Source organism: Salvelinus fontinalis, unplaced genomic scaffold, assembly GCF_029448725.1.
Source record: "Salvelinus fontinalis isolate EN_2023a unplaced genomic scaffold, ASM2944872v1 scaffold_0591, whole genome shotgun sequence".
Classification (NCBI taxonomy): domain Eukaryota; kingdom Metazoa; phylum Chordata; class Actinopteri; order Salmoniformes; family Salmonidae; genus Salvelinus; species Salvelinus fontinalis.
In genome coordinates this window covers 25001-49285 of record NW_026600800.1, presented here as the reverse complement: position 1 = coordinate 49285, position 24285 = coordinate 25001, and the positions used below count along the sequence as shown (strand labels likewise).

Sequence of the window (24285 nt, the reverse complement as noted above, 5' to 3'; positions counted from 1 at the left end):
GTGTTTAACAGTTATTCTACAGTGTGTAACAGTTATTCCACAGTGTGTAACAGTTATTCCACAGTGTGTAACAGTTATTCTACAGTGTGTAACAGTTATTCTACAGTGTGTAACAGTTATTCTACAGTGTGTAACAGTTATTCTACAGTGTGTAACAGTTATTCTACAGTGTGTAACAGTTATTCTACAGTGTGTAACAGTTATTCTACAGTGTGTAACAGTTATTCTACAGTGTGTAACAGTTATTCTACAGTGTGTAACAGTTATTCTACAGTGTGTAACAGTTATTCTACAGTGTGTAACAGTTATTCTACAGTGTGTAACAGTTATTCTACAGTTATTCTACAGTGTGTGTAACAGTTATTCTACAGTGTAACAGTTATTCTACAGTGTCTAACAGTTATTCTACAGTGTCTAACAGTTATTCTACAGTGTTTAACAGTTATTCTACAGTGTTTAACAGTTATTCTACAGTGTGTAACAGTTATTCTACAGTGTGTAACAGTTATTCTACAGTGTGTAACAGTTATTACACAGTGTGTAACAGTTATTCTACAGTGTAACAGTTATTCTACAGTGTTTAACAGTTATTCTACAGAGTTTGTAACAGTTATTCTACAGAGTTTGTAACAGTTATTGTACAGTGTGTAACAGTTATTCTACAGTGTTTAACAGTTATTCTAGTGTGTGTAACAGTTATTCTACAGTGTAACAGTTGTTCTACAGTATGTAACAGTTATTCTACAGTATGTAACAGTTATTCTACAGTATGTAACAGTTATTCTACAGTGTGTAACAGTTATTCTACAGTGTGTAACAGTTATTCCACAGTGTGTAACAGTTATTCTACAGTGTAACAGTTATTCTACAGTGTAACAGTTATTCTACAGTGTAACAGTTATTCTACAGTGTAACAGTTATTCTACAGTGTGTAACAGTTATTCCACAGTGTGTAACAGTTATTCTACAGTGTAACAGTTATTCTACAGTGTAACAGTTATTCTACAGTGTGTAACAGTTATTCCACAGTGTGTAACAGTTATTCTACAGTGTAACAGTTATTCTACAGTGTGTAACAGTTATTCTACAGTGTGTAACAGTTATTCTACAGTGTGTAACAGTTATTCTACAGTGTGTAACAGTTATTCTACAGTGTAACAGTTGTTCTACAGTATGTAACAGTTATTCTACAGTGTAACAGTTATTCTACAGTGTAACAGTTATTCTACAGTGTGTAACAGTTATTCTACAGTGTGTAACAGTTATTCTCCCTCCAGACTACAGAGAGAAGGAGGACATGTACGATGAGATCATCCACCTCAAGAAGGTAACGAAACACACACACACACACACACACACACACACACACACACACAAAACAAAGGTATTTTTGGAATATTTAGGCAAGTTAGCTGGCTTACTCATTGATCCTACTTTGTAGTAGGTGTTGGACATTTAGAACCTTCTAGTAAATGGCAGAAATCTAATGGCTTTAATCCTGAACTCAGAGGAATTGATCAGGTCTGTTTGTTCCTCTCCAGAGTCTTCAGGCTCAGAAGTCCGAGAAGGACAGGATGAAAGCCAAACTACGGCGTCTGGAGGAGGACAAAACTAAGAAAGACAAGCAAATAGAACAGCTGCTGGATCCCACCAAGGTACCAACCCCCAGCATCATCACCTCAGATCATACTGACCCCCAGCAGCATCACCTCAGATCATACTGACCCCCAGCAGCATCACCTCAGATCATAGTGACCCCCAGCATCATCACCTCAGATCATACTGACCCCCAGCAGCATCATCACCTCAGATCATACTGACCCCAGCAGCATCATCACCTCAGATCATACTGACCCCCAGCAGCATCATCACCTCAGATCATACTGACCCCCAGCAGCATCATCACCTCAGATCATACTGACCCCCAGCAGCATCACCTCAGATCATACTGACCCCCAGCAGCATCACCTCAGATCATACTGACCCCCAGCAGCATCACATCAGATCATACTGACCCCCAGCATCATCACCTCAGATCATACTGACCCCCAGCAGCATCACCTCAGATCATAGTGACCCCAAGCAGCATCACCTCAGATCATAGTGACCCCCAGCAGCATCACCTCAGATCATACTGACCCCCAGCAGCATCACCTCAGATCATACTGACCCCCAGCAGCATCACCTCAGATCATACTGACCCCCAGCAGCATCACCTCAGATCATAGTGACCCCCAGCATCATCACCTCAGATCATACTGATCCCCACCAACTTACTCCATGGAGGTCTCTGTAACAGATCATAGTGACTCCATGGAGGTCTCTGTAACAGATCATAGTGACTCCATGGAGGTCTCTGTAACAGATCATAGTGACTCCATGGAGGTCTCTGTAACATATCATAGTGACTCCATGGAGGTCTCTGTAACAGATCATAGTGACTCCATGGAGGTCTCTGTAACAGATTTACATTTACATTTAAGTCATTTAGCAGACGCTCTTATCCAGAGCGACTTACAAATTGGTGCATTCACCTTATGACATCCAGTGGAACGGCCACTTTACAATAGTGCATCTAAATCTTTTAAGGGGGGGGGGAGTGAGAAGGATTACTTTATCCTATCCTAGGTATTCCTTAAAGAGGTGGGGTTTCAGGTGTCTCCGGAAGGTGGTGATTGACTCCGCTGTCCTGGCGTCGTGAGGGAGTTTGTTCCACCATTGGGGGGCCAGAGCAGCGAACAGTTTTGACTGGGCTGAGCGGGAACTGTACTTCCTCAGTGGTAGGGAGGCGAGCAGGCCAGAGGTGGATGAACGCAGTGCCCTTGTTTGGGTGTAGGGCCTGATCAGAGCCTGGAGGTACTGAGGTGCCGTTCCCCTCACAGCTCCGTAGGCAAGCACCATGGTCTTGTAGCGGATGCGAGCTTCAACTGGAAGCCAGTGGAGAGAGCGGAGGAGCGGGGTGACGTGAGAGAACTTGGGAAGGTTGAACACCAGACGGGCTGCGGCGTTCTGGATGAGTTGTAGGGGTTTAATGGCACAGGCAGGGAGCCCAGCCAACAGCGAGTTGCAGTAATCCAGACGGGAGATGACAAGTGCCTGGATTAGGACCTGCGCCGCTTCCTGTGTGAGGCAGGGTCGTACTCTGCGGATGTTGTAGAGCATGAACCTACAGGAACGGGCCACCGCCTTGATGTTGGTTGAGAACGACAGGGTGTTGTCCAGGATCACGCCAAGGTTCTTAGCGCTCTGGGAGGAGGACACAATGGAGTTGTCAACCGTGATGGCGAGATCATGGAACGGGCAGTCCTTCCCCGGGAGGAAGAGCAGCTCCGTCTTGCCGAGGTTCAGCTTGAGGTGGTGATCCGTCATCCACACTGATATGTCTGCCAGACATGCAGAGATGCGATTCGCCACCTGGTCATCAGAAGGGGGAAAGGAGAAGATTAGTTGTGTGTCGTCTGCATAGCAATGATAGGAGAGACCATGTGAGGTTATGACAGAGCCAAGTGACTTGGTGTATAGCGAGAATAGGAGAGGGCCTAGAACAGAGCCCTGGGGGACACCAGTGGTGAGAGCACGTGGTGAGGAGACAGATTCTCGCCACGCCACCTGGTAGGAGCGACCTGTCAGGTAGGACGCAATCCAAGCGTGGGCCGCAGATCATTGTGATCCAAGTGTGGCGTAGCAGTCGGACGTGTCTTTGTTTTGTCCTGTCCTGTGTAAATAGTCTTCGTATTTTTCGTATACATTTCGTATATATTTTAATTTCACTTTCCATCTAGGAACTGAATATACATTTCTACACTCCGCCTCACCCAATGTGGTACGGACCTGCTATTTTTTTTATACTTTAGAACCGTAACCCCAATCAGAAGCTAGCCAGATAACTAGCTACTAGCTAGTAGTCAGTTAGCCACTGCTGCGGTCTTCACCCTCAACTCGGACACAGCCAGCTTCAATACCGGGCCAATACCTGCCAGTCTGCAAGCGCGATATCAACCCAGAGCATACAGGACTGCTTTTTCTCTACCACATCACCGGATTCCTGACGCAAGCTCTGGACAATTACACCGTATCATCACAGCTAGCTAGCTGCAACCGAGTGGCTACTACTGGCTAACACCTCTGTCCCGAAGCAAGCACCAGTTAGCCTTGAGCTAGCCTCGAGCTAGGCCCATCTGCCGGCTAGCTGAAGAGGTCTACCAGCGAATTCTTGGGCTACAATACCAGCTACAAGCTAATTTAGCCATTTTTTTTTTTGCCGCTGCTAGTAGCTTCTACCTTCTGCACAGACACCAGCCCTGGTATTAGCCTGGATATTACTCACCAATTTACCAGCATCGGACTGTCTCTCGACAACAACGCCGGATTCCTGCCGTAATCCCTGAGCCACTGCTTCTGATCCTCACAGCTAGCTTGCGGCTAGCGCAGCTAGCGCCACTGCCACGAAGCTAGCACCAGTTAGCAAACACAATTCTACAATTCACAACCTCTCTTTCGCCATCGCCATCTGGCTTGGATTCTCTGTTGACACGACCACGTCTGAGCAGACCCCCTCCGTCTGAGCAGACCACCCCCCGGGCTACTAACTTTAAACGCCGCGTGCTAGCTTAGTGGAGGCCTCCCTGCTCCATCTACGGCTGCCCCCTGGACACTATGATCACTTGGCTACATAGCTGATGCATGCTTGACTGTCCATTAATTCACGGTACTCCATTCTGTTTATTTGTGTTTTATCTGTCGGCTCTGTGCTTTAACTCAGGATCTGTGTGTAGTTAATCCGACCCTCTCTGCCTAGTCGTCGCCATTTTTACCTGTTGTTGCTGTGTTAGACTAGCACCCTGTTATTGCTGCTGTTATCTTACCTGTTGTTTTAGCTAGCTCTCCCAATCAAGACCTGCAATCACTTTATGCCTTATTGTATGTCTCTCTCAAATATCAATATGCCTTGCATACTGTTGTTCAGGCTAGTTATCATTATCATTGTTTTGGTTTGCAATGGACCCTGTAGTTCCACTCTCCGTACCTCTGATACCTCCTTGGTCCCACCCCCCACACATGCGGTGACCTCACCCATTGAGACCAGCATGTCCAGAGATACAACCTCTCTTATCATCACCCAGTGCCTGGGCTTGCCTCCGCTGTACCCACGCCCCACCATACCCCTGTCTGCACATTATGCCCAGAATCTATTCTACCACGCCCATAAATCTGCTCCTTTTATTCTTTGTCCCCAACGCTCTAGGCGACCAGTTTTGATAGCCTTTAGCCGCACCCTCATCCTACTACTCCTCTGTTCCTCGGGTGATGTGGAGGTAAACCCAGGCCCTGCATGTCCCCAGTCACCCTCATTTGTTGACTTCTGTGATCGAAAAAGCCTTGGCCTCATGCATGTCAACATCAGAAGCCTCCTCCCTAAGTTTGCCTTACTCACCGCTTTAGCACACTCTGCCAACCCTGATGTCCTTGCCGTGTCCGAATCCTGGCTTAGGAAGGCCACCAAAAATTCTGAGATTTCCATACCCAACTATAACACTTTCCGTCAAGATAGAACTGCCAAAGGGGGAGGAGTTGCAATCTACTGCAGAGATAGCCTGCAAAGTTCTGTCATACTTTCCAGGTCTATGCCCAAACAGTTCGAACTTCTAATTTTAAAAATTAATCTCTCCAGAAATAAGTCTCTCACTGTTGCCGCCTGCTACCGACCCCCCTCAGCTCCCAGCTGTGCCCTGGACACCATCTGTGAATTGATCGCTCCCCATCTAGCTTCAGAGTTTGTTCTGTTAGGTGACCTAAACTGGGATATGCTTAACACCCCGGCAGTCCTACAATCCAAGCTTGATGCCCTCAATCTCACACAAATCATCAAGGAACCCACCAGGTACAACCCTAAATCCGTAAACATGGGCACCCTAATAGACATTATCCTGACCAACCTGCCCTCCAAATACACCTCTGCTGTCTTCAATCAAGATCTCAGCGATCACTGCCTCATTGCCTGTATCCGCCACGGGTCCGCGGTCAAACGACCACCCCTCATCACTGTCAAACGCTCCCTAAAACACTTCTGCGAGCAGGCCTTTCTAATCGACCTGGCCCGGGTACCCTGGAAGGATATTGACCTCATCCCGTCAGTTGAGGATGCCTGGTCATTCTTTAAATGTTACTTCCTCACCATATTAGACAAGCATGCTCCGTTCAAAAAATGCAGAACCAAGAACAGATATAGCCCTTGGTTCACTCCAGACCTGACTGCCCTCGACCAGCACAAAAACATCCTGTGGCGAACTGCAATAGCATCGAAGAGCCCCCGCGATATGCAACTGTTCAGGGAAGTCAGGAACCAATACACGCAGTCAGTCAGGAAAGCAAAGGCCAGCTTTTTCAAGCAGAAATTTGCATCCTGTAGCTCTAACTCCAAAAAGTTCTGGGATACTGTAAAGTCCATGGAGAACAAGAGCACCTCCTCCCAGCTGCCCACTGCACTGAGGCTAGGTAACACGGTCACCACCGATAAATCCATGATAATCGAAGACTTCAACAAGCATTTCTCAATGGCTGGCCATGCCTTCCTCCTGGCGACTCCAACCTTGGCCAACAGCCCCGCCCCCCCCGCTGCTACTCGCCCAAGCCTCCCCAGCTTCTCCTTTACCCAAATCCAGATAGCAGATGTTCTGAAAGAGCTGGAAAACCTGGACCCATACAAATCAGCTGGGCTTGACAATCTGGACCCCCTATTTCTGAAACTGTCCGCCGCCATTGTCGCACCCCCTATCACCAGCCTGTTCAACCTCTCCTTCGTAACATCTGAGATCCCCAAGGATTGGAAAGCTGCCGCGGTCATCCCCCTCTTCAAAGGGGGAGACACCCTGGACCCAAACTGTTACAGACCTATATCCATCCTGCCCTGCCTATCTAAGGTCTTCGAAAGCCAAGTCAACAAACAGATCACTGACCATCTCGAATCCCACCGTACCTTCTCCGCTGTGCAATCCGGTTTCCGAGCCGGTCATGGGTGCACCTCAGCCACGCTCAAGGTACTAAACGATATCATAACCGCCATCGATAAAAGACATTACTGTGCAGCCGTCTTCATCGACCTGGCCAAGGCTTTCGACTCTGTCAATCACCATATTCTTATCGGCAGACTCAGTAGCCTCGGTTTTTCTAATGACTGCCTTGCCTGGTTCACCAACTACTTTGCAGACAGAGTTCAGTGTGTCAAATCGGAGGGCATGTTGTCCGGTCCTCTGGCAGTCTCTATGGGGGTACCACAGGGTTCAATTCTCGGGCCGACTCTTTTCTCTGTATACATCAATGATGTTGCTCTTGCTGCGGGCGATTCCCTGATCCACCTCTACGCAGACGACACCATTCTATATACTTCCGGCCCTTCCTTGGACACTGTGCTATCTAACCTCCAAACGAGCTTCAATGCCATACAACACTCCTTCCGTGGCCTCCAACTGCTCTTAAACGCTAGTAAAACCAAATGCATGCTTTTCAACCGTTCGCTGCCTGCACCCGCACGCCCGACTAGCATCACCACCCTGGACGGTTCCGACCTAGAATATGTGGACATCTATAAGTACCTAGGTGTCTGGCTAGACTGCAAACTCTCCTTCCAGACTCATATCAAACATCTCCAATCCAAAATCAAAGCAAGAATCGGCTTTCTATTCCGCAACAAAGCCTCCTTCACTTACGCCGCCAAACTTACCCTAGTAAAACTGACTATCCTACCGATCCTCGACTTCGGCGATGTCATCTACAAAATAGCTTCCAATACTCTACTCAGCAAACTGGATGCAGTTTATCACAGTGCCATTCGTTTTGTTACTAAAGCACCTTATACGACCCACCACTGCGACCTGTATGCCCTAGTCGGCTGGCCCTCGCTACATGTTCGTCGTCAGACCCACTGGCTCCAGGTCATCTACAAGGCTATGCTAGGTAAAGTGCCGCCTTATCTCAGTTCACTGGTCACGATGGCTACACCCACCCGCAACACGCGCTCCAGCAGGTGTATCTCACTGATCATCCCTAAAGCCAAAACCTCATTTGGACGCCTTTCCTTCCAGTTCTCTGCTGCCTGCGACTGGAACGAATTGCAAAAATCTCTGAAGTTGGAGACTTTTATCTCCCTCAACAACTTTAAAAACCTGCTATCCGAGCAGCTAACCGATCGCTGCAGCTGTACATAGTCCATCTGTAAACTACCCACCCATTTTACCTACCTCACCCCCCATACTGCTTTTATTTATTTACTTTTCTGCTCTTTTGCACACCAGTATCTCTTCTTGCACATGATCATCTGATGATTTATCACTCCAGTGTTAATCTGCTAAATTGTAATTATTCGATTTATTGCCTACCTGTGTGCCTTTTGCACACATTGTATATAGATTCTCTTTTTTTTCTACCATGTTATTGACTTGTTTATTGTTTACTCCATGTGTAACTCTGTGTTGTCTGTTCACACTGCTATGCTTTATCTTGGCCAGGTCGCGGTTGCAAATGAGAACTTGTTCTCAACTAGCCTACCTGGTTAAATAAAGGTGAAAAAAATAAAAAAATAAAAAAAAAATAAAATAAAAAATAGTGACTCCATGGAGGTCTCTGTAACAGATCATAGTGACTCCATGGAGGTCTCTGTAACATATCATAGTGACTCCACGGAGGTCTCTGTAACAGATTATAGTGACTCCACGGAGGTCTCTGTAACAGATCATAGTGACTCCACGGAGGTCTCTGTAACAGATCATAGTGACTCCACGGAGGTCCCTGTAACAGATCATAGTGACTCCACGGAGGTCTCTGTAACAGATCATAGTGACTCCACGGGGGTCTCTGTAACAGATCATAGTGACTCCACGGAGGTCTCTGTAACAGATCATAGTGACTCCACGGAGGTCTCTGTAACAGATCATAGTGACTCCATGGAGGTCTCTGTAACAGATCATAGTGACTCCATGGAGGTCTCTGTAACAGATCATAGTGACTCCATGGAGGTCTCTGTAACAGATCATAGTGACTCCATGGAGGTCTCTGTAACAGATCATAGTGACTCCATGGAGGTCTCTGTAACAGATCATAGTGACTCCATGGAGGTCTCTGTAACAGATCATAGTGACTCCATGGAGGTCTCTGTAACAGATCATAGTGACTCCATGGAGGTCTCTGTAACAGATCATAGTGACTCCATGGAGGTCTCTGTAACAGATCATAGTGACTCCATGGAGGTCTCTGTAACAGATCATAGTGACTCCATGGAGGTCTCTGTAACAGATCATAGTGACTCCATGGAGGTCTCTGTAACAGATCATAGTGACTCCATGGAGGTCTCTGTAACAGATCATAGTGACTCCATGGAGGTCTCTGTAACAGATCATAGTGACTCCATGGAGGTCTCTGTAACAGATCATAGTGACTCCATGGAGGTCTCTGTAACAGATCATAGTGACTCCATGGAGGTCTCTGTAACAGATCATAGTGACTCCATGGAGGTCTCTCTAGCTGATCTGAGCCTGTTGTTTCCCTCCACAGGGACCGGAGTACACACTGGGTCTGGTGGACAAGAAACACCAGGGGAGCCTGGTAAGTGTCTGTGTGTGTGTGTGTGTGTGTGTGTGTGTGTGTGTGTGTGTGTGTGTGTCTCTGTGTGTGTGTGTGTGTGTGTGTGTGTGTGTTGTAGGAAGGTGTTGATTGACATTGTCCTGCAGGTTGTTAATGGACTGAAACAGAGAATCCTGAAGCTGGAACAGCAGTGTAGAGAGAAGGAGAACACTGTGACGTAAGTCTGTCTGTGTCTGTCTGTCTGTCTGTCTGTCTGTCTGTGGCTGTCTGTCTGTGGCTGTCTGTCTGTCTCTCTGTTTGTGCCTGTCTGTCTGTGCCTGCCTGTCTGTCTGTGCCTGTCTGTATGTCTGTCTGTCTGTCTGTCTGTCTGTCTGTCTGTCTGTCTGTCTGTCTGTCTGTCTGTCTGTCTGTCTGTCTGTCTGTGTATGTGCCTGTCTGTCTGTCTGTCTGTGCCTGTGTGCCTGTCTGTGTATCTGTCTGTCTGTGTATGTGCCTGTCTGTCTGTGCCTGTCTGTGTATCTGTCTGTCTGTGTATCTGTCTTTCTGTGCCTGTCTGTGTATCTGTCTGTCTGTGCCTGTCTGTCTGTCTGTCTCTTTCTGAATGTATTTATTCATTAGACATGTTGAGATGCAGCATCTCGTTTCCCAGAGTTCCCAGATGGAAAGCTCCATCACTAATAGATGATGTTTGATGTATCGTTGTTATAAAACCAAGATGAGTAGTGTCACCATCAACCTGTCATGTCCCGTTGTAACAGCAAACTGCAGAGTGAGCTGCAGACCACTAATCTGGAGGAGTTGAAGATCACAGTGGAGACCTACTTTGAGGAGGTACATCTTTGCTCTCTGTTCTAGTGCAGTGAGATGTTTCTACTTGAACGTCATCTTTTCTGGTGCTAACGTGTGTGTGTCTGTCTGTCTGTCTGTCTGTCTGTCTGTCTGTCTGTCTGTCTGTCTGTCTGTCTGTCTGTCTGTGTGTCTGTGTGTGTGTGTGTGTGTGTGTATTCTCCAGATTCAGAGACTGAGGATGATATTGGACGCAACAGAGAAAAGGTACAGAAAGTAAAAATGTTTACATTTTAGTCACTTGGCAGAAGCTCTTATCCAGAGCGACTTACAGGAGCAATTAGGGTTAAGTGCCTTGATCAAGGGCACATGGACAGATATGTTGCACCTAGTCGGCTCGGGATTTGAACCAGCGACATTTCAGTTACTGGCCCAACGCTCTTAACCGCTCACCTCCTTCACAGACCTGTTCACTTCCTGTTCAATCTCACACCCTCTTCTCTCTTTCTCTATATTTCTTTATTTCTCTCTCTCCTTCTCCTTCTCCCCCTCGCTCTCTCTCTCTCTCTGTCTCTCTCTCTCTCTCTCTCTCTGTCTCTCTCTCTTTCTCTATATTTCTTTATTTCTCCTTCTCCTTCTCCTTCTCCCCCTCGCTCTCTCTCTCTCTCTCTCTCTGTCTCTCTCTCTCGCTCTCCCTCTCCTTCTCTCTCTCTTTCTCTATATTTCTTTATTTCTCCTTCTCCTTCTCCCCCTCGCTCTCTCTCTGTCTCTGTCTCTGTCTCTCTCTCTCCTATCTTGGTCTCTCTTTCTCTCCTTCCCCTCTATTCTCTCTCTCCTTCTCCTTCTCCCCCTCGCTCTCTCTCTGTCTCTCTGTCTCTGTCTCTCTCTCTCTCTCCTATCTCGGTCTCTCTTTCTCTCCTTCCCCTCTCTATTCTCTCTCTCCTCTCCCTCTGTAGCAGTAGAGCAGAGAGTAAAGGTTCTCAGAGGAAGCAGAAGGTTCTAAGCTCTACGGTTCTGCGTCTATCAGAGAACCTGAAACAGCTACAGCAGGAGAACCACACACTGAGAGAGGAAGTCAACACAGACAGTCCAGCCAGTGGGCTGAAAGGTTCTCACACACACACACACACACACACACACACACACACACACACACACACACACACACACACACACACACACACACACACACACACACACACACACACACTTTGAGGAAATCAACACAACACAGCAGGGTCAAAGGTTAAATAACAAATGGCCCAATCTCCTGTATTCATAGTATGTCTAGTCGATGATTTGTTGCACTTGTGTTTCAGCCTACAAAGACTGGAGCAAACAGAGAGTGTTGAGGAGACTGGTGGAACTGGAGACGGTGAGTAGATGGAGGCTTTCTCCTGTCTCCTGGTTGGTCCTACACAGTGGAATGGAGGGAGTAACCTAGGCTTTCTCCTGTCTCCTGGTTGGTCCTACACAGTGGAATGGAGGGAGTAACCTAGGCTTTAGCCCAGGGGGATAACACAGTCTTGTGGCTCACACACACACACACACACACACACACACACACACACACACACACACACACACACACACACACACACACACACACACACACACGTTAACACTCCCTCTCCCTTCCTGTCTTAGAGGTTAGAGGAGGGGAGGAGAGCCCCGGCCAGGAGGAGTGGGGTGGACAGACCAGTCCAGACTGACACCCACACCACGCCCACGGAGACAGAGGTTGCTACGACGCCGGGGATAACCACCGTAACAACGGAAGGGGGCGTTGCAGTGGGAAACACCCAACAGGAAGGGGAGGGGTTTGTCCGTCTGAAGGGGTGTGTCAGACAACTGGAGCAGGAGAAGGCGGAGCTACAGGAGACGCTGACCGATAGAGAGTAAGAGAGACGCTACTATGACTACAGCAATGCAGTATGGGAAATTGAAATGGGAAATCACCAGTGATTGCAATAGAATGTTTGATATCTGGTTATTGGTGTTCTTAGTTTTGAGAATATGTTTAGAATCTTCTGTTTTCAGACGGGAGCTGAGACGACTGATGGTTTGAATCTTCTGTTTTCAGACGGGAGCTGAGATGACTGATGGTTGAATCTTCTGTTTTCAGACGGGAGCTGAGACGACTGATGGTTGAATCTTCTGTTTTCAGACGGGAGCTGAGACAACTGATGGTTGAACCTTCTGTTTTCAGACGGGAGCTGAGACGACTGATGGTTGAACCTTCTGTTTTCAGACGGGAGCTGAGACGACTGATGGTTGAACCTTCTGTTTTCAGACGGGAGCTGAGACGACTGATGGTTGAACCTTCTGTTTTCAGACGGGAGCTGAGACGACTGATGGTTGAACCTTCTGTTTTCAGACGGGAGCTGAGACGACTGATGGTTGAATCTTCTGTTTTCAGACGGGAACTGAGACGACTGATGGTTGAATCTTCTGTTTTCAGACGGGAGCTGAGACGAATGATGGTTGAACCTTCTGTTTTCAGACGGGAGCTGAGACGACTGATGGTTGAACCTTCTGTTTTCAGACGGGAGCTGAGACGACTGATGGTTGAACCTTCTGTTTTCAGACGGGAGCTGAGACGACTGATGGTTGAACCTTCTGTTTTCAGACGGGAGCTGAGACGACTGATGGTTGAACCTTCTGTTTTCAGACGGGAACTGAGACGACTGATGGTTGAATCTTCTGTTTTCAGAGAGGAGCTGAGACGACTGATGGTTGAACCTTCTGTTTTCAGACGGGAGCTGAGACGACTGATGGTTTGAATCTTCTGTTCTCAGACGGGAGCTGAGACGACTGATGGTTGAACCTTCTGTTTTCAGACGGGAGCTGAGACGACTGATGGTTGAATCTTCTGTTTTCAGACGGGAGCTGAGACGACTGATGCTTGAATCTTCTGTTTTCAGACGGGAGCTGAGACGACTGATGGTTGAATCTTCTGTTTTCAGACGGGAGCTGAGACGACTGATGGCTGAATCTTCTGTTTTCAGACGGGAGCTGAGACGACTGATGGTTGAATCTTCTGTCTTCAGACGGGAGCTGAGACGACTGATTGGCTGAATCTTTTGTTTTCAGACGGGAGCTGAGACGACTGATGGTTGAATCTTCTGTTTTCAGACGGGAGCTGAGACGACTGATGGTTGAACCTTCTGTTTTCAGACGGGAGCTGAGACGACTGATGGTTGAATCTTCTGTTTTCAGACGGGAACTGAGACGACTGATGGTTGAACCTTCTGTTTTCAGACGGGAGCTGAGACGACTGATGGTTGAATCTTCTGTTTTCAGACGGGAGCTGAGACGACTGATGGTTGAATCTTCTGTTTTCAGACGGGAGCTGAGACGACTGATGGTTGAACCTTCTGTTTTCAGACGGGAGCTGAGACGACTGATGGCTGAATCTTCTGTTTTCAGACGGGAGCTGAGACGACTGATGGTTGAATCTTCTGTTTTCAGACGGGAGCTGAGACGACTGATGGTTGAACCTTCTGTTTTCAGACGGGAGCTGAAACGACTGATGGTTGAATCTTCTGTTTTCAGACGGGAGCTGAGACGACTGATGGTTGAACCTTCTGTTTTCAGACGGGAGCTGAGACGACTGATGGCTGAATCTTCTGTTTTCAGACGGGAGCTGAGACGACTGATGGTTGAATCTTCTGTTTTCAGACGGGAGCTGAGACGACTGATGGTTGAACCTTCTGTTTTCAGACGGGAGCTGAGACGACTGATGGCTGAACCTTCTGTTTTCAGACGGGAGCTGAGACGACTGATGGTTGAATCTTCTGTTTTCAGACGGGAGCTGAGACGACTGATGGTTGAACCTTCTGTTTTCAGACGGGAGCTGAGACGACTGATGGTTGAACCTTCTGTTTTCAGACGGGAGCTGAGACGACTGATGGCTGAACCTTCTGTTTTCAGACGGGAGCTGAGACGACTGATGGTTGAATCTTCTGTTTTCAGACGGGAGCTGAGACGACTGATGGTTGAACCTTCTGTTTTCAGACGGGAGCTGAGACGACTGATGGTTGAACCTTCTGTTTTCAGACGGGAGCTGAGACGACTGATGGTTGAACCTTCTGTTTTCAGACGGGAACTGAGACGACTGATGGTTGAATCTTCTGTTATCAGACGGGAACTGAGACGACTGATGGTTGAACCTTCTGTTTTCAGACGGGAGCCGAGACGACTGATGGTTGAATCTTCTGTTTTCAGACGGGAGCCGAGACGACTGATGGTTGAATCTTCTGTTTTCAGACGGGAGCTGAAACGACTGATGGCTGAACCTTCTGTTTTCAGACGGGAGCTGAGACGACTGATGGTTGAACCTTCTGTTTTCAGACGGGAGCTGAGACGACTGATGGCTGAACCTTCTGTTTTCAGACGGGAGCTGAGACGACTGATGGTTGAACCTTCTGTTTTCAGACGGGAGCTGAGACGACTGATGGTTGAATCTTCTGTTTTCAGACGGGAGCTGAGACGACTGATGGTTGAACCTTCTGTTTTCAGACGGGAGCTGAGACGACTGATGGTTGAACCTTCTGTTTTCAGACGGGAACTGAGACGACTGATGGTTGAACCTTCTGTTTTCAGACGGGAGCTGAGATGACTGATGGTTGAATCTTCTGTTTTCAGACGGGAGCTGAGACGACTGATGGCTGAATCTTCTGTTTTCAGACGGGAGCTGAGACGACTGATGGTTGAATCTTCTGTCTTCAGACGGGAGCTGAGACGACTGATTGGCTGAATCTTTTGTTTTCAGACGGGAGCTGAGACGACTGATGGTTGAATCTTCTGTTTTCAGACGGGAGCTGAGACGACTGATGGTTGAACCTTCTGTTTTCAGACGGGAGCTGAGACGACTGATGGTTGAATCTTCTGTTTTCAGACGGGAACTGAGACGACTGATGGTTGAACCTTCTGTTTTCAGACGGGAGCTGAGACGACTGATGGTTGAATCTTCTGTTTTCAGACGGGAGCTGAGACGACTGATGGTTGAATCTTCTGTTTTCAGACGGGAGCTGAGACGACTGATGGTTGAACCTTCTGTTTTCAGACGGGAGCTGAGACGACTGATGGCTGAATCTTCTGTTTTCAGACGGGAGCTGAGACGACTGATGGCTGAATCTTCTGTTTTCAGACGGGAGCTGAGACGACTGATGGTTGAACCTTCTGTTTTCAGACGGGAGCTGAAACGACTGATGGTTGAATCTTCTGTTTTCAGACGGGAGCTGAGACGACTGATGGTTGAATCTTCTGTTTTCAGACGGGAGCTGAGACGACTGATTGGTTGAACCTTCTGTTTTCAGACGGGAGCTGAGACGACTGATGGTTGAATCTTCTGTTTTCAGACGGGAGCTGAGACGACTGATGGTTGAACCTTCTGTTTTCAGACGGGAGCTGAGACGACTGATGGCGGAATCTTCTGTTTTCAGACGGGAGCTGAGACGACTGATGGTTGAATCTTCTGTTTTCAGACGGGAGCTGAGACGACTGATTGGCTGAATCTTCTGTTTTCAGACGGGAGCTGAGACGACTGATGGTTGAACCTTCTGTTTTCAGACGGGAGCTGAGACGACTGATGGTTGAATCTTCTGTTTTCAGACGGGAGCTGAGACGACTGATGGTTGAACCTTCTGTTTTCAGACGGGAGCTGAGACGACTGATGGTTGAATCTTCTGTTTTCAGACGGGAGCTGAGACGACTGATGGTTGAACCTTCTGTTTTCAGACGGGAACTGAGACGACTGATGGTTGAACCTTCTGTTTTCAGACGGGAACTGAGACGACTGATGGTTGAACCTTCTGTTTTCAGACGGGAGCTGAGACGACTGATGGTTGAACCTTCTGTTTTCAGACGGGAGCTGAGACGACTGATGGTTGAACCTTCTGTTTTCAGACGGGAGCTGAGACGACTGATGGTTGAACCTTCTGTTTTCAGACGGGAGCTGAGACGACTGATGGTTGAACCTTCTGTTTTCAGACGGGAGCTGAGACGACTGATGGTTGAATCTTCTGTTTTCAGACGGGAGCTGAGACGACTGATGGTTGAACCTTCTGTTTTCAGACGGGAGCTGCGACGACTGATGGTTGAATCTTCTGTTTTCAGACGGGAGCTGAGACGACTGATGGTTGAATCTTCTGTTTTCAGACGGGAACTGAGACGACTGATGGTTGAACCTTCTGTTTTCAGACGGGAACTGAGACGACTGATGGTTGAACCTTCTGTTTTCAGACGGGAGCTGAGACGACTGATGGTTGAATCTTCTGTTTTCAGACGGGAGCTGAGACGACTGATGGTTGAATCTTCTGTTTTCAGACGGGAGCTGAGACGACTGATGGCTGAATCTTCTGTTTTCAGACGGGAGCTGAGACGACTGATGGCTGAATCTTCTGTTTTCAGACGGGAGCTGAGACGACTGATGGCTGAACCTTCTGTTTTCAGACGGGAGCTGAGACGACTGATGGTTGAATCTTCTGTTTTCAGACGGGAGCTGAGACGACTGATGGCTGAATCTTCTGTTTTCAGACGGGAGCTGAGACGACTGATGGTTGAACCTTCTGTTTTCAGACGGGAGCTGAGACGACTGATGGTTGAATCTTCTGTTTTCAGACGGGAGCTGAGACGACTGATTGGTTGAATCTTCTGTTTTCAGACGGGAGCTGAGACGACTGATGGTTTGAATCTTCTGTTTTCAGACGGGAGCTGAGACGACTGATGGCTGAATCTTCTGTTTTCAGACGGGAGCTGAGACGACTGATGGTTGAATCTTCTGTTTTCAGACGGGAGCTGAGACGACTGATGGCTGAAAGAGAGCAGGAAGAGGAAGAGACGGAGAGGAGGAAGAATGAACGAAGGAGTGATCATGAGAAGGAAACACAGCTCTACCTGTATGTATCTCCCAGTTCAACCTGAACGTCCTGACTGGGGAATACACTACTACACAATGAATGGTGTTTACATCCAACATGACAGAGATACTACTTTAACTGTTTACTACAGGCTTATAACCACTGTGACATGCCCACAGAGGTTGTATGGAAACTTCTTCTCTCTGTGTGTCTGTGCCGTGACGTTTCCATGGAAACCTTTCTACTCGTCTGATTTTCCTCCTCTTGTCCAGACTGGAGAGAGAACAGCTGACCGTGAAGATACAAACCCTGGAGGAGGAGAAGAAGAGATGGACTGGAGAAGAACAGAACCAGGAGAACCGGAAGGAGAACCCAGAAGGGAGGGAGGAGAAGGAAAGGGCAGCTAGGGTGATCCAGAGAGAGTGGCTGGAGCACAGAGAAAGGGTAACTAACTAACTACTGTAACTAACTAACCAGAAACAGAGTGGCTGGAGCACAGAGAAAGGGTAACTAACTAACTACTGTAACTAACTAACTACTGTAACTAACTAACCAGGAACAGGGTGGATGGAGCACAGAGAAAGGGTAACTAACTAACTAACTACTGTAACTAACTAACTACTGTAACTAACTAACCAGAAACAGAGTGGCTGGAGCACAGAGAAAGGGTAACTAACTAACTACTGTAACTAACTAACCAGGAACAGAGTGGATGGAGCACAGAGAAAGGGTAACTAACTAACTACTGTAACTAACTAACTACTGTAACTAACTAACCAGAAACAGAGTGGCTGGAGCACAGAGAAAGGGTAACTAACTAACTACTGTAACTAACTAACCAGAAACAGAGTGGCTGGAGCACAGAGAAAGGGTAACTAACTAACTACTGTAACTAACTAACCAGAAACAGAGTGGCTGGAGCACAGAGAAAGGGTAACTAACTAACTACTGTAACTAACCAGAAACAGAGTGGATGGAGCACAGAGAAAGGGTAACTAACTAACTACTGTAACTAACTAACTACTGTAACTAACTAACCAGGAACAGAGTGGCTGGAGCACAGAGAAAGGGTAACTAACTAACTACTGTAACTAACTAACTAACTACTGTAACTAACTAACCAGAAACAGAGTGGATGGAGCACAGAGAAAGGGTAACTAACTAACTACTGTAACTAACCAGGAACAGGGTGGATGGAGCACAGAGAAAGGGTAACTAACTAACTACTGTAACTAACTAACCAGAAACAGAGTGGATGGAGCACAGAGAAAGGGTAACTAACTAACTACTGTAACTAACCAGAAACAGAGTGGATGGAGCACAGAGAAAGGGTAACTAACTAACTACTGTAACTAACTAACTACTGTAACTAACTAACCAGGAACAGAGTGGCTGGAGCACAGAGAAAGGGTAACTAACTAACTACTGTAACTAACTAACTACTGTAACTAACTAACCAGGAACAGAGTGGCTGGAGCACAGAGAAAGGGTAACTAACTAACTACTGTAACTAACTAACTACTGTAACTAACTAACCAGAAACAGAGTGGATGGAGCACAGAGAAAGGGTAACTAACTAATTACTGTAACTAACCAGGAACAGGGTGGATGGAGCACAGAGAAAGGGTAACTAACTAACTACTGTAACTAACTAACTACTGTAACTAACTAACCAGAAACAGAGTGGATGGAGCACAGAGAAAGGGTAACTAACTAACTACTGTAACTAACCAGAAACAGAGTGGCTGGAGCACAGAGAAAGGGTAACTAACTAACTACTGTAACTAACCAGGAACAGGGTGGATGGAGCACAGAGAAAGGGTAACTAACTAACTACTGTAACTAACTAACTACTGTAACTAACTAACCAGAAACAGAGTGGATGGAGCACAGAGAAAGGGTAACTAACTAACTACTGTAACTAACCAGGAACAGGGTGGATGGAGCACAGAGAAAGGGTAACTAACTAACTACTGTAACTAACTAACCAGAAACAGAGTGGATGGAGCACAGAGAAAGGGTAACTAACTAACTACTGTAACTAACCAGAAACAGAGTGGCTGGAGCACAGAGAAAGGGTAACTAACTAACTACTGTAACTAACTAACTACTGTAACTAACTAACCAGAAACAGAGTGGATGGAGCACAGAGAAAGGGTAACTAACTAACTACTGTAACTAACCAGGAACAGGGTGGATGGAGCACAGAGAAAGGGTAACTAACTAACTACTGTAACTAACCAGGAACAGGGTGGATGGAGCACAGAGAAAGGGTAACTAACTAACTACTGTAACTAACTAACTACTGTAACTAACTAACCAGAAACAGGGTGGATGGAGCACAGAGAAAGGGTAACTAACTAACTACTGTAACTAACTAACTACTGTAACTAACTAACCAGAAACAGAGTGGCTGGAGCACAGAGAAAGGGTAAATAACTAACTACTGTAACTAACTAACCAGGAACAGAGTGGATGGAGCACAGAGAAAGGGTAACTAACTAACTACTGTAACTAACCAGGAACAGGGTGGATGGAACACAGAGAAAGGGTAACTAACTAACTACTGTAACTAACTAACCAGGAACAGAGTGGATGGAGCACAGAGAAAGGGTAACTAACTAACTACTGTAACTAACTAACTACTGTAACTAACTAACCAGAAACAGAGTGGCTGGAGCACAGAGAAAGGGTAACTAACTAACTACTGTAACTAACTAACCAGAAACAGAGTGGCTGGAGCACAGAGAAAGGGTAACTAACTAACTACTGTAACTAACTAACCAGGAACAGAGTGGATGGAGCACAGAGAAAGGGTAACTAACTAACTACTGTAACTAACCAGGAACAGGGTGGATGGAGCACAGAGAAAGGGTAACTAACTAACTACTGTAACTAACTAACTAACCAGGAACAGAGTGGATGGAGCACAGAGAAAGGGTAACTAACTAACTACTGTAACTAACTAACCAGAAACAGAGTGGCTGGAGCACAGAGAAAGGGTAACTAACTAACTACTGTAACTAACCAGGAACAGAGTGGCTGGAGCACAGAGAAAGGGTAACTAACTACTGTAAGTAACTAACCAGGAACAGAGTGGATGGAGCACAGAGAAAGGGTAACTAACTAACTACTGTAACTAACTAACCAGAAACAGAGTGGCTGGAGCACAGAGAAAGGGTAACTAACTAACTAACTAACTACTGTAACTAACTAACCAGAAACAGAGAAAGGGTAACTAACTAACTCATTACTGTAACTAACTAACCAGAAACAGAGTGGATGGAGCACAGAGAAAGGGTAACTAACTAACTACTGTAACTAACCAGAAACAGAGTGGCTGGAGCACAGAGAAAGGGTAACTAACTAACTACTGTAACTAACCAGGAACAGGGTGGATGGAGCACAGAGAAAGGGTAACTAACTAACTACTGTAACTAACTAACTACTGTAACTAACTAACCAGAAACAGAGTGGATGGAGCACAGAGAAAGGGTAACTAACTAACTACTGTAACTAACCAGGAACAGGGTGGATGGAGCACAGAGAAAGGGTAACTAACTAACTACTGTAACTAACTAACCAGAAACAGAGTGGATGGAGCACAGAGAAAGGGTAACTAACTAACTACTGTAACTAACCAGAAACAGAGTGGCTGGAGCACAGAGAAAGGGTAACTAACTAACTACTGTAACTAACTAACTACTGTAACTAACTAACCAGAAACAGAGTGGATGGAGCACAGAGAAAGGGTAACTAACTAACTACTGTAACTAACCAGGAACAGGGTGGATGGAGCACAGAGAAAGGGTAACTAACTAACTACTGTAACTAACCAGGAACAGGGTGGATGGAGCACAGAGAAAGGGTAACTAACTAACTACTGTAACTAACTAACTACTGTAACTAACTAACCAGAAACAGAGTGGCTGGAGCACAGAGAAAGGGTAACTAACTAACTACTGTAACTAACTAACCAGAAACAGAGTGGCTGGAGCACAGAGAAAGGGTAAATAACTAACTACTGTAACTAACTAACCAGGAACAGAGTGGATGGAGCACAGAGAAAGGGTAACTAACTAACTACTGTAACTAACCAGGAACAGGGTGGATGGAACACAGAGAAAGGGTAACTAACTAACTACTGTAACTAACTAACCAGGAACAGAGTGGATGGAGCACAGAGAAAGGGTAACTAACTAACTACTGTAACTAACTAACTACTGTAACTAACTAACCAGAAACAGAGTGGCTGGAGCACAGAGAAAGGGTAACTAACTAACTACTGTAACTAACTAACCAGAAACAGAGTGGCTGGAGCACAGAGAAAGGGTAACTAACTAACTACTGTAACTAACTAACCAGGAACAGAGTGGATGGAGCACAGAGAAAGGGTAACTAACTAACTACTGTAACTAACCAGGAACAGGGTGGATGGAGCACAGAGAAAGGGTAACTAACTAACTACTGTAACTAACTAACTAACCAGGAACAGAGTGGATGGAGCACAGAGAAAGGGTAACTAACTAACTACTGTAACTAACTAACCAGAAACAGAGTGGCTGGAGCACAGAGAAAGGGTAACTAACTAACTACTGTAACTAACCAGGAACAGAGTGGCTGGAGCACAGAGAAAGGGTAACTAACTACTGTAAGTAACTAACCAGGAACAGAGTGGATGGAGCACAGAGAAAGGGTAACTAACTAACTACTGTAACTAACTAACCAGAAACAGAGTGGCTGGAGCACAGAGAAAGGGTAACTAACTAACTACTGTAACTAACTAACCAGAAACAGAGAAAGGGTAACTAACTAACTCATTACTGTAACTAACTAACCAGAAACAGAGTGGATGGAGCACAGAGAAAGGGTAACTAACTAACTACTGTAACTAACTAACCAGGAACAGAGTGGCTGGAGCACAGAGAAAGGGTAACTAACTAACTAACTAACTACTGTAACTAACTAACCAGGAACAGAGTGGCTGGAGCACAGAGAAAGGGTAACTAACTAACTACTGTAACTAACTAACCAGAAACAGAGTGGCTGGAGCACAGAGAAAGGGTAACTAACTAACTACTGTAACTAACTAACCAGAAACAGAGTGGCTGGAGCACAGAGAAAGGGTAACTAACTAACTACTGTAACTAACCAGAAACAGAGTGGATGGAGCACAGAGAAAGGGTAACTAACTAACTACTGTAACTAACCAGAAACAGAGTGGATGGAGCACAGAGAAAGGGTAACTAACTAACTACTGTAACTAACTAACTACTGTAACTAACTAACCAGAAACAGAGTGGCTGGAGCACAGAGAAAGGGTAACTAACTAACTACTGTAACTAACTAACTACTGTAACTAACTAACCAGAAACAGAGTGGCCGGAGCACAGAGAAAGGGTAACTAACTAACTACTGTAACTAACTAACTACTGTAACTAACTAACCAGAAACAGAGTGGATGGAGTACAGAGAAAGGGTAACTAACTAACTACTGTAACTAGCTAACCAGGAACAGAGTGGATGGAGCACAGAGAAAGGGTAACTAACTAACTAACTATTGTAACTAGCTAACCAGAAACAGAGTGGCTGGAGCACAGAGAAAGGGTAACTAACTAACTACTGTAACTAACTAACCAGAAACAGAGTGGCTGGAGCACAGAGAAAGGGTAACTAACTAACTACTGTAACTAACTAACCAGGAACAGAGTGGCTGGAGCACAGAGAAAGGGTAACTAACTAACTACTGTAACTAACTAACCAGGAACAGAGTGGATGGAGCACAGAGAAAGGGTAACTAACTAACTAACTACTGTAACTAACTAACCAGGAACATAGTGGCTGGAGCACAGAGAAAGGGTAACTAACTAACTACTGTAACTAGCTAACCAGGAACAGAGTGGATGGAGCACAGAGAAAGGGTAACTAACTAACTACTGTAACTAGCTAACCAGGAACATAGTGGCTGGAGCACAGAGAAAGGGTAACTAACTAACTACTGTAACTAACTAACCAGAAACAGAGTGGATGGAGCACAGAGAAAGGGTAACTAACTAACTAACCAGAAACAGAGAAAGGGTAACTAACTAACTAACTAACTACTGTAACTAACTAACCAGAAACAGAGAAAGGGTAACTAACTAACTCATTACTGTAACTAACTAACCAGAAACAGAGTGGATGGAGCACAGAGAAAGGGTAACTAACTAACTACTGTAACTAACTAACCAGGAACAGAGTGGCTGGAGCACAGAGAAAGGGTAACTAACTAACTAACTAACTACTGTAACTAACTAACCAGAAACAGAGAAAGGGTAACTAACTAACTCATTACTGTAACTAACTAACCAGGAACAGAGTGGCTGGAGCACAGAGAAAGGGTAACTAACTAACTCACTACTGTAACTAACTAACCAGAAACAGAGAAAGGGTAACTAACTAACTCATTACTGTAACTAACTAACCAGAAACAAACATTTTAAATAGTTCATCTAAATAAGGTGTTGTACCTGCCAGCGGCCACCACAGAACGGGAATGAAGACAAATGCCCATCTCATATGGACTAATAAAGTACATTCTCTCTCCTCTCCTCTCTCCTCTCTCTTCCCCCCTCTCCTCTCTCCTCTCTCCTCTCTCTTCCCCCTCCTCTCTTCTCACTCTCCTCTCTCCTCCCTCTCCTCTCCTCCCTCTCCTCCCTCTTCTCTCTCCTCTCCTCTCTCTCATCTCTCTCTCTCATCTCTCCTCTCTCTCCTCCCTCTCCCCTCTCTCCTCTCTCCTCTCCCAGGACACAGTATTTGTCCAGTCAGCAATAAGAGGACATCTCCTCAGACAGAGCCAGATAGCTCACCTCCAAGACACACACACCAGCACTCTCATCAAGGTCACACACACACACACACACACACACACACACACACACACACACACACACACACACACACACACACACACACACACACACACACACACACACACACACACCTACAATGTTTGTGGGGTGGCAGGTAGCTTAGTGGTCAGAGTGGTGGACTAGTAACCGAAGGTTGCAGATTGAATCCC

General features: G+C 46.2%; 1 protein-coding gene across 1 annotated transcript in view; it reads left to right on the top strand.

The window, feature by feature from the left end:
• Positions 1-24285, top strand: part of LOC129846583 (IQ domain-containing protein E-like) — a 35180-nt gene that overhangs the window by 7285 nt on the left and 3610 nt on the right. Inside the window, exons 5-16 of the mRNA XM_055914528.1 lie at positions 1278-1327; positions 1542-1655; positions 9547-9597; positions 9723-9793; positions 10335-10407; positions 10589-10629; positions 11319-11470; positions 11682-11737; positions 12010-12260; positions 17157-17264; positions 17498-17669; positions 24011-24149. Of these exons, the coding sequence (XP_055770503.1) occupies positions 1278-1327; positions 1542-1655; positions 9547-9597; positions 9723-9793; positions 10335-10407; positions 10589-10629; positions 11319-11470; positions 11682-11737; positions 12010-12260; positions 17157-17264; positions 17498-17669; positions 24011-24149 (1278 nt within the window). The remainder of the gene's footprint in view (positions 1-1277; positions 1328-1541; positions 1656-9546; positions 9598-9722; positions 9794-10334; positions 10408-10588; positions 10630-11318; positions 11471-11681; positions 11738-12009; positions 12261-17156; positions 17265-17497; positions 17670-24010; positions 24150-24285) is intronic.